The sequence below is a fragment of the Colletes gigas genome, unplaced genomic scaffold (genome assembly GCF_013123115.1).
Source record: "Colletes gigas isolate AHSC1104 unplaced genomic scaffold, ASM1312311v1 Colletes_gigas_Sc00020, whole genome shotgun sequence".
Lineage (NCBI taxonomy): Eukaryota > Metazoa > Arthropoda > Insecta > Hymenoptera > Colletidae > Colletes > Colletes gigas.
This window is the reverse complement of record NW_025106649.1, coordinates 4,717,351-4,730,278: the sequence shown is the minus strand read 5'-3', so window position 1 is coordinate 4,730,278 and position 12,928 is coordinate 4,717,351. Positions and strand designations below refer to the sequence as shown.

The 12,928-nt window shown below is 34.6% G+C and overlaps 1 protein-coding gene across 1 annotated transcript in view; it reads right to left on the bottom strand.

The window, feature by feature from the left end:
• Positions 1-12,928, bottom strand: part of LOC122400739 (zinc finger protein 423 homolog) — a 225,186-nt gene that overhangs the window by 119,220 nt on the left and 93,038 nt on the right. The window contains exon 4 of the mRNA XM_043402357.1: positions 12,094-12,165. Coding sequence (XP_043258292.1) covers positions 12,094-12,165 — 72 coding nt within the window. The remainder of the gene's footprint in view (positions 1-12,093; positions 12,166-12,928) is intronic.

Below are 12,928 nucleotides of genomic sequence, written 5' to 3'. Positions count from 1 at the left end.
ACTTGTTAATGGATTCCGACATATATATTTTTTTGTTTAAAAAGGAAGATAATATATTACATACATCAATAACAAATTTTAATAAAATAAATTGCCATAGAATCATTACAATATCCAGACATATCTTATATTTTCAATCGGTTGATAAGTTTTTTATTTAGTGCCCAGTGAATTCTTTATACGTCGAGGATTGATCGGTTATCTTAACTAGTCTCTAAACTAGTTGTAATTACAACTAGTCTATGAAATTCCAACCGTGAATTCCTCTGAGTACAGAATTTAGATTAATGTAAACAGTGAAATTAACCACGAATACAACAATCCCTAAAAATAAAGAAATCCCACACCAATGCCATATCGTCCATAACGTTTTCAACCCAAGACACAAGCTATTGTCATTTATGGTAAAGAATAGCTATTAAAAAATATACCAACAAGGTAGCTACTTTAATCAATACCAATAATACTAGATTTATTTCTTAAACATATAATAATTATATTTACGTGTTCGTGATTAGCAAAGAAGCTGCTCAAAATTTATCAACGTACCATAAAATTATACAAATTGGTGATTAGTGATTAGGTAATACAAAATTATTCCATCAACAGTTAATCGACGAAGATTTAATAGAACTTTTTTACCATATACTAATTTAAGACATAAGCAGACGGCTTTGGGATGATCAATTAGAAATGAATTTAAGACTTTGAAACAAAATCAATTTCTTTCTAGAAGTTTTCCCTGAGCTTCAAGATTCAGATTTTTTGCAAACACGTACTTGCATTCCTACTGGTAATATTTTAATTTCAGTATTAATAAAAGGCATTAACAATGATATAACACGATATTGGCATATTTCTTTGATCCCTTCGATGAACCATAAAATTAAAAGAATTTTGCATGTACGGGTCATTTTTGACCCAAGGACCCTAAAAACATTTTCTCACATTGTTTGAAATAATCAAAATATTTAAGTAGAGTTCGTGGGACACACTATATTTATATAATTCAAAAAAAAACCCAAAACAGGTGTTCGAAGACGTCCGTTAAAGAATTGTTCGGTTCGACCGACGGATTCATAACTTCCTGCGTAATCATAAAACGTAATTAACGCTCGCAAGCGCACTAATTACGGACCGAAAAATAGGAGAACGGAACACGATCCACGCTCGTATTACACGCTCGTCTCGACCCGCCAGCTGAGAAAGACGCCTAGAGCAATTAATCACTATGTACAGTGGACGAAATTTATATAAGGACACCATGATTTGCCCAACTAAATTGATTTTGTCCATAAATTTTTACTGGCTATAAATTACAAACCTCGCTAATTTTAAAACATTAAATTATAATACTCTCGATTGTGAACGAACACTCTCTATTAAAGCTTCAAACATAAAATACGTGCAAGTTCTGAAAATGATGTTGCAAATAGTATAAAACGAAAATATTGAGATCATACACACAAGTTTGAATCAAAGATAATGTTTGCTCAGTTTATAAAACATTGGTTGAAAGAATGTACCGAAGTTGGATCACAAAAGCATTGGAACGTTTGAAGATTAAACAATGTATTTGTATAAAATGCAAATTGGTAGATTCAGGTGGTGTTGACAAATTATTTAGTAGGTTTAAATAATTGCCAACAACTTCGAAAAGGATGTTTATGGCGAATTATGTCGCAAGGATTTTACAAAACAATGATTTCGATGTTACAATTCCGAAGAAGAAATCATTCACGAACACAACGAATCAATATTAAATGTGGAAATGCAGGGTGTTCGGCCACCCTTGGGAAAAATTTTAATGGGGGATTCTAGAGACCAAAATAAGATGAAAATCAAGAATACCAATTTGTTGATGGAGGCTTCGCTAAAAAGTTATTAACAATTAAATTCAAAAATTTCAAATCGTTCTGGAAAAATTATTTTCGGTTGCGGGGGTCAATTACAATCATTTTTGGTGAATAGACATACCCCCGAAATCCTAGGCATTCTCGAGAAAAAAATTCAGTACGGGCGGCACTTTAAACGTTAATAACTTTTTAACAAAGTCTCCATCAACAAATTGGTATTCTTGATTTTCGTCTTATTTTGGCCTCTAGAATCCCCCATTGAAATTTTTCCCAGGGGTGGCCGAACACCCTGTATACCGTTTTGTATAGTTTGTAGAGAGTATAAAATTAACATTAATTTGAAAGGGTGTCTTTCGACGCTTTTGGTAGATATAATCATCAACAACCATATAAATTGTCCAGAAATTCTCGAATTACTTCAATTAAGCGCTCTAGTGAGAACTACTCGTAATAAGCAATTATTTCATATTTCTTTAGGGGGTTTTTGTACTTTTTCAAAAAGCATGTCACTACCGTACGCATCTTACCTCTACACCTACGTAACTCGACGCGACTACTCTATTGCATTATACATATATTTGTTTCTCACCAAAAGGTGAATACCCGTAAATAAATAGTGTTAAATATTGAAAACAAAACAGATTCGAGAGTTATTTTCCCCGTAGCTGGAAAGGAATAAAAACTAGCAGTGTACACAAATTTCGTACACCATAGTCGTGGAACCCTTTGGTCCTTTTGTAAAGCAATGCTCGAGCGCTCGTGTCGCGCAGCTCGTCCAACATAATCCGTCGATCGCGAAGGATCGACTCTCTCCACGGTGCGGATAAACATCTGAAATGAATTCCAAGGGTGGCTTGAGGGACAACAAGCCACGGAGCCGGGCAGACTCGGCCGTAGGGGCGGCTAAATTAAGAGCAGAAAGAAGGGAACAGCTTCGAACGATCCCCGAACCCGCTAGAGGCGAGCCGAACGCTCGTAATGCGAGGCGCTTAAAGTTGCAATGGGCCTCCAGGGTATAAAAAAAAGGAGAGAGAGAGAGAAAGAGAGAGGAAGAGGGAGGGAGAAATGAGAAGAGAGGGGAAAGGATCGAGTGACTGACTGACTGAGACCAAAAATATGCGATCCGCCTAAGAGATTGGGATCCTCGCGAATCCGAGAAAGTCCGCCAGGACCGATGTCGAATCGCGATGGCCTTCTATCGGCCGATTCCCCGGATCCAGTGAATCGATTCTTTAATTTCGGAAACAACCGAGGCTCTTTGTGTTTGTCTGACACGATGTCTTTTTCGTAAATAGCGACACGGATTATGGGATAGCGTACGAAAGTCTGTGCTCGCTAAAACATTGTAACTCCATTATTTTGGAGTAATACTCGAGAATAGGGTTTAGCAATGAGAACGATATATATCCGATCCTACGATTCTTTCAATTTTACGTTAGAAACGTAAAAAAGGAACAAATCCAATAAAGAGAACTAATTATTCTTGGCGAGTTAGGCCGAGAAAATGTGAGCGTTAAGGGATTAAATCACTCTTGAGTCTTTTTACGGATGAAGTCTCGCTGAAACCCATTGAAATTCTCGCAAGACGCAAGTCAAGGTACTATTCCACTGGACAAAGATAATGCAAGAAATGCAGAGAGAGAGAAAGAGAGAGAGAGTCGGCAGAGATCTTGAAGGGTTAATTAAGTGTTTGCTCGCCTCGACAAGCTCAACCAGTGTATCCCTAAGTACAAACTGCTTCCACGTATACGAAGATCCCATTAAATCTGGTCGTTTCTATAGTTGATACCACTTCCGCCGAGAATTTCTTAGCATCCTCTGCAATGAACATACTCGAGTTAATTCCAGAGTTTGAAAGAATGTAGAATTCTAAATTCAGCTTCATTTTGTAGCAAAGCATTTATATGTTTTCAACATTTAATTGAATTCAGTGATTACCCTCGCAATTAAACATTGATTTATCCACAGCAAAGGTCAAATTTAATAAAACAAAACTTGCATGTTTGCTACCGTTAATTAAAATCGCCCTGTTTCGTCCTATATTAAATATCATGGTTTATTATCACCCCCGACCACGATTGTAATTTTCAATTAAATTAAACCGCAACGCATTGGTCGCGAAATAATCAATTCTTTCGCAATGAATAAAATCAGAATAATTTATAATAATTTTGTTCTATCGACGTAGTTTTTAAAATGTTCGATACTATAAAAGTCTTATTTGTTTCAAGGCGAGCAGGCACTTTGTAGATCTTTAAAGGATTCCTGAGAAACTTCAGAACTCTGCCGTGTTTCAGAATTATTGATCCAGAAACATTCGGTTATTTGATTAGAATATGTCCTTATAGAATAATTTCCTATTACACGTTATTTCCATAACCGTGAAATATTATTACGACATGAATTCAGTCAGAATAATATTTATTAGACTGTAATAGATCAGAATAAGTACTGTTTTACGTTCTGTACATCACCCAAGTGTCATACTCCAATTTTGATGAAACTTGGTATACCGATACAGCATTGAAAAATATTAAACACGTATTTTTATCACCCCCCAACTTTGGGGGTGGAAAACACACTTCCTTAAATATCTCGGAAACTAACGAAGGTAGAAAAAAATATTAAATATAAAAAATATATAGATTTTGACAATAAGATGGTGTAAGTCGATTAATTGGTTTCTTTTTAACACAAATATTTCTCATGGAACAGATTTTTCTTAACCAACGATTAATTAAATGTATTAATTTATATACACAATTTTGATTTCTGTGTAATAATGAGAAAAAAATCTATCAACTTTGAGGGTGAAAGACTTGAATATGAAGAGGTGATAAAAAAAATACGTGTCTAATATTTTTTTTTAGAACACTTGAATGATGCCCCTTGTCAGATTGTTGGAAAGTTAATAAAATAAAATTGATACAACGGAGGGTTAAACGAATCCACGACTACCAAGTTGCATATCCACTCGTACTTCAACCTACGAAGTTACGTGAAGCAATCGTCCAGAGAAAATTCTCTAATGACGCTCGACAGAGTTGCGTGTACGCAAAAGGTGGTCGAATCGACGAACCCTTCGGCGAGCATACGCAGAACGGAAGCTGCCACTAAAGGGACACATTTATGTCTTCCCAGGAGTACGTTAGCTAGCTGGCTAGCCGCCGGCCAAACCAACCCACTCTCGGTCTTATTCACGGACCGAGGACCCTGGTTCAACTTCCTCTAGCCGCCAACTAAAGCCGAATCTCTGTGTTACTGAACGGTAATCGAATCAGCGCGGCTGCATCACGATTCCGCGGGAACTCGTTCGTCGACGATGGGGAAGCAATTTCGATCACGCTGTCAAGAAACAGAGTGTTCGTTTGACCTGTGAACAACTACGGTGTACTCTGACTGCGGTCTACTAAGCCAATTAACAACGACGAATACCGTGCTGCGGTCGATTATAAATTCAAACATTTATTTTCTGCTTCCCATCCAGTTGGACAGACATCCCAATTTAAGAAGTGGGTATCGTAGTCTAGTGTCTCATTTTTTTGGTCTTTCCAAGGATCTTTTTACAAATAAGTTCCTTGATCCTCTGACGTACCATTAAATTTCAAATAATTTTTCAAACCTATATTACTTAATTTTGTTTAAATTTGTTCGTACAAGAAATCGTCACAAATAGAGTATATTTGGTTTATGAATGCCTCGTGAATGTAAAAATGTGTTGATTTTAATATATGTATAAGACTTGATGACAAGTGAATAGTCTCATAATTGTTAAACCTGAAATGAAGAACTTGTGACGAGCCAGACTCGTAATTCTACAACAAGAAGTTAATTTCGACATTTTGCATACATATTTATTTATATTTTGCGAATGTTCACAATTTTTTTCAAGCGAAAATAATCAAAACTGACTGAATTATGTCATTGAACGAGGTTCCTTTAAGAGATATGTATTCTGGTGTGAAGTGCGTTTGTTTAAACTTTCTTGAGGAATTTTTTACAAATAAACTATAACACCTTTTGCAGTCAAATTTACAAGGTTTATTTATACATGTTTCAGCGACATTTTAGAATTTTTTGGACGAATGAAAATTAAAATATGTGGCACTGCATACTCTCAAACATAACAAACAAATTTTTAAAAAAGGTCGTCTCACGATTTCCATGATTCCGGCCATTTTGTTTGTTTGAAATAAAAAAACCAAGAATGATTCTTAATTAGTATGAATTTGGCTATATCTTAATTTTATGAGTTCAGACATAAATAAGGGTTTGAAAATATATTTTCCGAATTATATTCTTTAAGAAAATACAAAAAAAAACCGATTTTTCAAAGATTTACCCTAGAATACCCTTTTAAAAAAAAAGCATCCTAATGATTGACACGATTCCGATCATTCTACTTATCTGACATGCAAAAATTAGAAGGATTCTTGATTTGTATGATTGTGATTATAGTGTGAACCAAAATTATAAAAAAAGAATTTTCTTTATTGTTTTTTTAACTCGCTAGACATGAAAAAAGCCATGAAAATTGATATTCGAAATTATAACGGCCATTTTGTAAATTTTCAATGTTTTATTTTCATTTTGGTTTACACAATAATCGCAATCATACTAACCGAGAATCCTTTTCAATTTTTTCAGTAGGAGACTTTTTTAAAGGGACTGTATTCAATGACATACATTTCAGTCAATTTTAATTATTTTCGCTTGAAAACAATTGTGAGCATTCGTAAAACATAAACAGACATGTTGAAATTAAGAAACTAATGTTTTTTTTTTGTAAAAAAGCCAAAAAAATGAAACTCTAGATTAGAATATCCCCTCAATTGATAGTGCTCTTGATCACTTATTATAATATCATATTTTATTCAAAATATAATTAGTTTGAGTAATCTCCAACCGGAAGAAAAAATTGTATAATGTTCGTGGTACGTAGTGGTTTTAGAAAAGGAAAAGGAATTTAAAAAAGAGAAAAAAGAGTGGACTCTGAACTGAATTGAATATTCTGAAAATTCCCATTCATGCATGTGATGTGTTCTACAGTTTACTGTGAGTATTCCATTCATGTTCACCAACACAATTTATTCTAACAAAAAAATACATATTCCACACTTTGTAGAAAACCAATTTCTTGACTCAATAGTAATTTAAACGTCTCAAAAAAATTAAAGGAATTTTCTCCACAAATTCGTTTGCAAACAAATAAGATATCTAATTCTACAAAACAACTCACATCCAATGCCCCCTCAAATCAATTCCAGTTTCATTCGAAACACTTCTCAAGATCGCCAAAGCAAGCAATGCGTTCCAAATGTTAATTGTTCACAAAAAAAAAATACCCATTGGGGAAAAAATATTCCGCAGGACGTCATCGTTCGACCTGCAGATTTATGCTTTTTAACGAAATCAGAATCTCCGTTGGGACAGCAGTGGGGTCCCGATGTAAGGGTCGATGCGACAGAAAAATTTCCGATTCGAGCGCGCTGAATCGACGTGTGACCGTTCTCTCTTAATTTTCGCGAAAATTTGCACGATGACCTACAGTTTTTTTTTTCTTTTTTTTGCTTGTACGCAATCTAAAAAGACGCCGGACAGTCAAGCGTAACGTCGAATTCAAGATTACAGAGAATTCTGCAGGCTGATGCGATTGGAAAGTATGTGGTTGGGAAAAATTTCTGACTCGAACGTTCAGGATAGATGTAACTGACCGGTCTTATTTGATTTTCTCAAAAATTTCCACGATTCTTTTACATACAGGGTGTTCGGCCACCTCTAGCAAAAATTTTATTGAGCGATAGTAGAGGCCAAAATAAGACGAAAATCAAGAATACTAATTTGTTGGTGGAAGCTTCGTTAAAAAGTTATTAACGTTTAAAGTGCCGCTCTTACTGAATTTTTTTCTCGAAAATGCGCAAGATTTCGGGGGTATGTCTATTCACCAAAAATGACTGTAATTGAACCCTACAACCGAAAATAATTTTTCCACAACGATTTGCAATTTTTTAATTTTCTCGAATAATTTCACACCTTCTCTATTTTTTTTCTCGAAAGTGGGCAGGATTTCGTGGGTATGTCTAATGACAAAAACTGTTTGTAATTGACCCCCGCAACCGAAAATAATTTTTCCACAACGATTTGCAATTTTTTTTCTCCGTTGAAAAATTTAGGCACCTAATTGGATTTTCAGTAAGGAATTTTTTTCTCGAAAGTGCGTACAATTTCGGAGGTATGTGTAATGATAAAAAATGATTGTAATTGACCCCCGCAACCGAAAATAATTTTTTTAGAACGATTTGAAAAATTTTTTTTCGCCGAAAAATTTCAGCACCTACTCGATTTTTTTTCTCGAAAGTAGATAGGATTTCGGAGGTATGTGTACTCACCAAAAATGATTGTAGTTGACCCCCGCAACCGAAAATAATTTTTCCAGAACGATTTGAAATTTTTGAATTTAATTGTTAATAACTTTTTAACGAAGCTTCCATCAACAAATTAGTATTCTTGATTTTCGTCTTATTTTGGCCTCTACTATCGCTCATTAAAATTTTTGCTAGAGGTGGCCGAACACCCTGTATACAGGGTGGCCCACGCAATTGTTACAAGTCATAACTCCGTTATTATTGCATTTCCGAAAAAATGCCAAAGGAAAAAGATAAATGGTTCGAAGATCATTACATCTGTAGGCCTTAAAATTTTGTTTAGATGCAGCAGTGCATGTGCAATTAACAATTGCATCATTTCTTTAAATAGAAATGCATATTTTTTTTACACAAATCGATTCTTTTGTTCATTCTACGTAAAAAAATGATTAGGGTACCATGGCCAAAAAATTATTAGATCTCGAGATATTTTCAAAAAATGTCTTTATTGAAGCAGATACTCAAACACTTCATGACTATGTTGTAAAGGTAAACACCCTTTCGATATTGTTATCATAACAGAAACTTTCTAAAAAATAAGTTTTGCAATAACGTTATCGCAATAAATACATCAATACGTTGGCCAGCCCGTTCACCTGATTTAAGTCCCCTTGACTTTTTTCTGTGGGATTATTTGAAAAATAGAATTTATTCAAATCCCATAGATTCTATAGAGAATCTGAGAGAAAGAATCATACTGGAATGTGCAGCAATAACTGCAGATAATTTAAACGCAGTTATGCAAATAATAAAAAAAAACATTATCAGAAATGTTTAGAATGTAATGGAGAAGCGTTTGAGCTTCTTCTTCAATAAAGACATTTTTTGAAAATATCTCGAGATCTAATAATTTTTTGGCCATGGTACCCTAATCATTTTTTATGTAGAATGAACAAAAGAATCGATTTGTGTAAAAAAAATATGCATTTCTATTTAAAGAAATGATGCAATTGTTAATTGCACATGCACTGCTGCATCTAAACAAAATTTTAAGGCGTACAGATGTAGTGCATTTCGAACCATTTACCTTTCTCCTTTGGCATTTTTTCGTAAATGCAATAATAACAGAGTTATGACTTGAAACAATTGCGTGTATGCATACCACACTGTATGTATGCTACCGTGCATAAGTATTTAGACACTCTATAAATTTGGCTCTATTACAAATTTACTTCAAGATTTCATGTTAAACAGTCATATAGTGACTATAAACACCTAGAAATATTTAAGATATGTACATTTGTACTGTATAATGCATAGATATATGTATATTCTATAGGTTAATGTGTCGCCATCTACAGTGATGATTCTTAAAATGAACTCCAAATTCGTAAGTTGATAATGCCTATAAACACCAAAAAATATGTAACATATGTGAATTTGTTTCAGATAATGCATACATTTATATTCTGTATGTTAACGTGTCGTCATCTACAGTAATTATTCTTAAACTGGATCCCAAACGTAATTCGTAAGTTGAACATTTCTAGCCGGGGAGATCTCCCTTGGAGCCAGTAAAGCGTGAAAGACGAAATTTAAAGAAAACAATACAAGCTCAACCCCGGAGCGATGTTTATCATAAGAATCATTACTGTATTGGTCAAAGAGGCGGACACATAGATGAACGCAATATTTAATAATTTTTATTAATTTACTACAACATTTTTCAATCTACCTTGCACACAAATGAAATAAAGTTATAAAATGTTTAATCGTATCTTGTCCAGAGTCCAAATACTTACGGTAGTGTACGTAACTTAAAAGACGTTAGGCAGTCCAATAAACATATGTATTAACGTCAATTTACAATTGGAACGAATTCTGTCTGCAAACCGATGCGATTGGAATGTCGTTGGGAAAAATTTGTAACTCGAACGTTCAGGATAGATATAACCGGTCGGTCTCGCTTAATTTTCTCGAATCTTTGCACGGTCGAGCTACAATTTCATCCGCTTATACGGAACTTGGAAGACGCCAGGTAGCCGAATTTCTCGACCTTCGAACGAAAATTGGATAAAATGTACGCGTTTAAGAACGACGAATGTCTCTGGGGATCGGTGCTTCCACCGATTGCGAACCACTGTTCTAGATCAATCAAATGGAATGGTTAATTGTGTCTGTGACAATATTCCTATATCAAGTAATGGACTTGAGAGGATTGGTCGAGTAAAACTGAGTCAAACCGAACTCAGTCCTCTGTTACCTCTCTGGTAATCGAATTACATAAGCGTGTGTCGAGTTCGTGGAAACGCACGCTCGTAGAAACCGAATATGCAGTAAATTCTGAAAATGTCCCCGGAGGCCGATGAAAACCTTAAACTTGGCAAAAGATGATCTCGATGCTTCGAACTGTCAGATGAAAATTAACGAAACGCGAACAGGACAACGAAAAATTCGGAATTCGGCGTTGGATACCAAAGTATCGTAATCGGTTTGCAACGTCTCTCGAGAAGCGAACTATTACTACAAATAATTGATAAATAACTTCACCAAATAGATATAAAATTTAATTTGAGAGAAGGAAATGAAATATAAAGAATCTAATGTAAACTGAACAGTATTAAATGGTAGAAATGTCCTCGACATTGGCTCGGAATTTAGTATGAAGAACAGAGATATCGATAGTTCAATGGTGTAATCTTCACTTTATAATGTTTTTAGCGTTTCATAGTCTATCAATGTTCATAACTTTACAAGCGCACTTAGTATACTATTATTGTTATTTATTAAAAACATATAGACTCTGAAAAAGATAATTTGCGTGATTAAGGGAGGAAATCACTGTGACGATTGAAAATAAAGGCAATTTTCACGAATTTTTTACTTCTTCTAAAAATTTTGTATAAAAATATTACTTATTGTAGCCATATATCTACTAAATCTTTCGTAACTTTGTCATTCTTGCGAATTTTACTTTAATATTTTAGGGAATCATTCTCAAAATCCCAAGCATTGAAAAAAGGTAAACAACAAAAATTTCGATTTTTTCAATTCGTCATAGTGGTTTCCCCCCTTGACACTAGAACTACCGACAATTATAGTGTATTTATTTATACCAGAGAAATTAAAACGATAGATATGTGAAGAAATGTATAATACAATAGCAATAGGTGCTTATTCATTCCCCAATAGAAAGTTACGGTTCAAAAACTCAGTAAATTTTTTACAAGTTTTATTAAAAATTACTAATGGGTTTTTTTGACTGGTTTGGTAGTTCTAGTGTTAATACCGATAACTATAAATTATCTGTAAAAACGAATAAAAAATGCAGACGTTTGCTTCATCTACTAATAGAAATCTTGTATAGCTACTTGATCAAGTTATTCATTAATTATTTGTCGACACTGACCAATTAATATATCAATATTTGTAACCGTTAAAACCGTTCGTAAAACTCGTATAAGCTCTCGCTATTCGTCGTTGTTGCCTGTTATTCGAATAAAATTGCGCCAGAGGCTGCATCAGAGAATCGTCCCGAGCAAACAGAGTCCCCGACTTCCTCTAAATATCGCTCACGTCCGTTCCCCTTGAAGCTGATGGTCCTCTGAAAAATTCACCCCTAGATCTTCCTCGACTTGAGCAGCAATACCGAGAAACAGGAAGGGAGACAACCCTCTTTATCGCCCGAGCTTCGCTGCTTGTTAGGATCTCGTTGGGATCTCCGAGATTTTTATGGGTCACGGGACTACTTAAGAATCCCAGTCTCGGGCTCTTTGAGGTCGCCTTTCATGGACCGTCGATCGAGTCATAATCCGCGACGCGCGTGCAGGTGCGAAAAGATGAAAAACATAGCGGTATGCATCGACACTCACCGCTGTCGAGGCTGTTCTGGTTCTCCAAGTCCGGTCCCTGAACGGACGAGGGCCTGCCATCTTGTAAATATTCTGTAACAAAACGTATTTGCACCGTCAACTTCGTTACAACGAGATTGTGGATGTTTAGTCACCGTAAGAAGTTAATAATTTAATAGAAACTTAAATTTGAAATAAAAACGAATTTCATTTATTCAGGTTTCAACGCAGTTCCCTCTTCTTTCAATATATTAACACATTAACGACGGGGCAGTTTTATTAAAACTTTCCTATACAACGGGTGATTTTAATGATAATAGAACTCCTTCAACATGTGTATACTAAAAATATGATAAGTATTTTTGTAATTAATATATTTTATTGAAATTTTCAGGAGTTATATGTGGATAATATTAGAATTTTTTTCTTGTGTCATTGGAGAAATTACTAGAAAAACACATACTTGTCGTAAAACGAGAATACTTGTTTCCCGTTAGTAATGTGTTAATATAAGCGTCTTTTAACACTTTGACTACCTGACATCGTTTTTGGATAATTGGAAACTAGCATACCCATAATTTGTCATAGAACTTATTTTTTCAGTCTCGTTAAAATTCAAGAGGTCTATTATTTTATAGCTGGATTTATTTTTTTTAATATCCAACCTTGAGAATTAATTTTTTTAGCTCCTTAATGAAAAGTCATGTCATATGTGAGTGACGCGATAGTCAATGTGTCAAAGGCCGTGAGAAAATCATTTTGAGGAATGTTCTTCCAGCAATTTGTCACCATTAAAAGACAGAAATTCATTGAAATTTCCTTTCATCGACCATTTCAATTTTAGAAACGAAAAGAA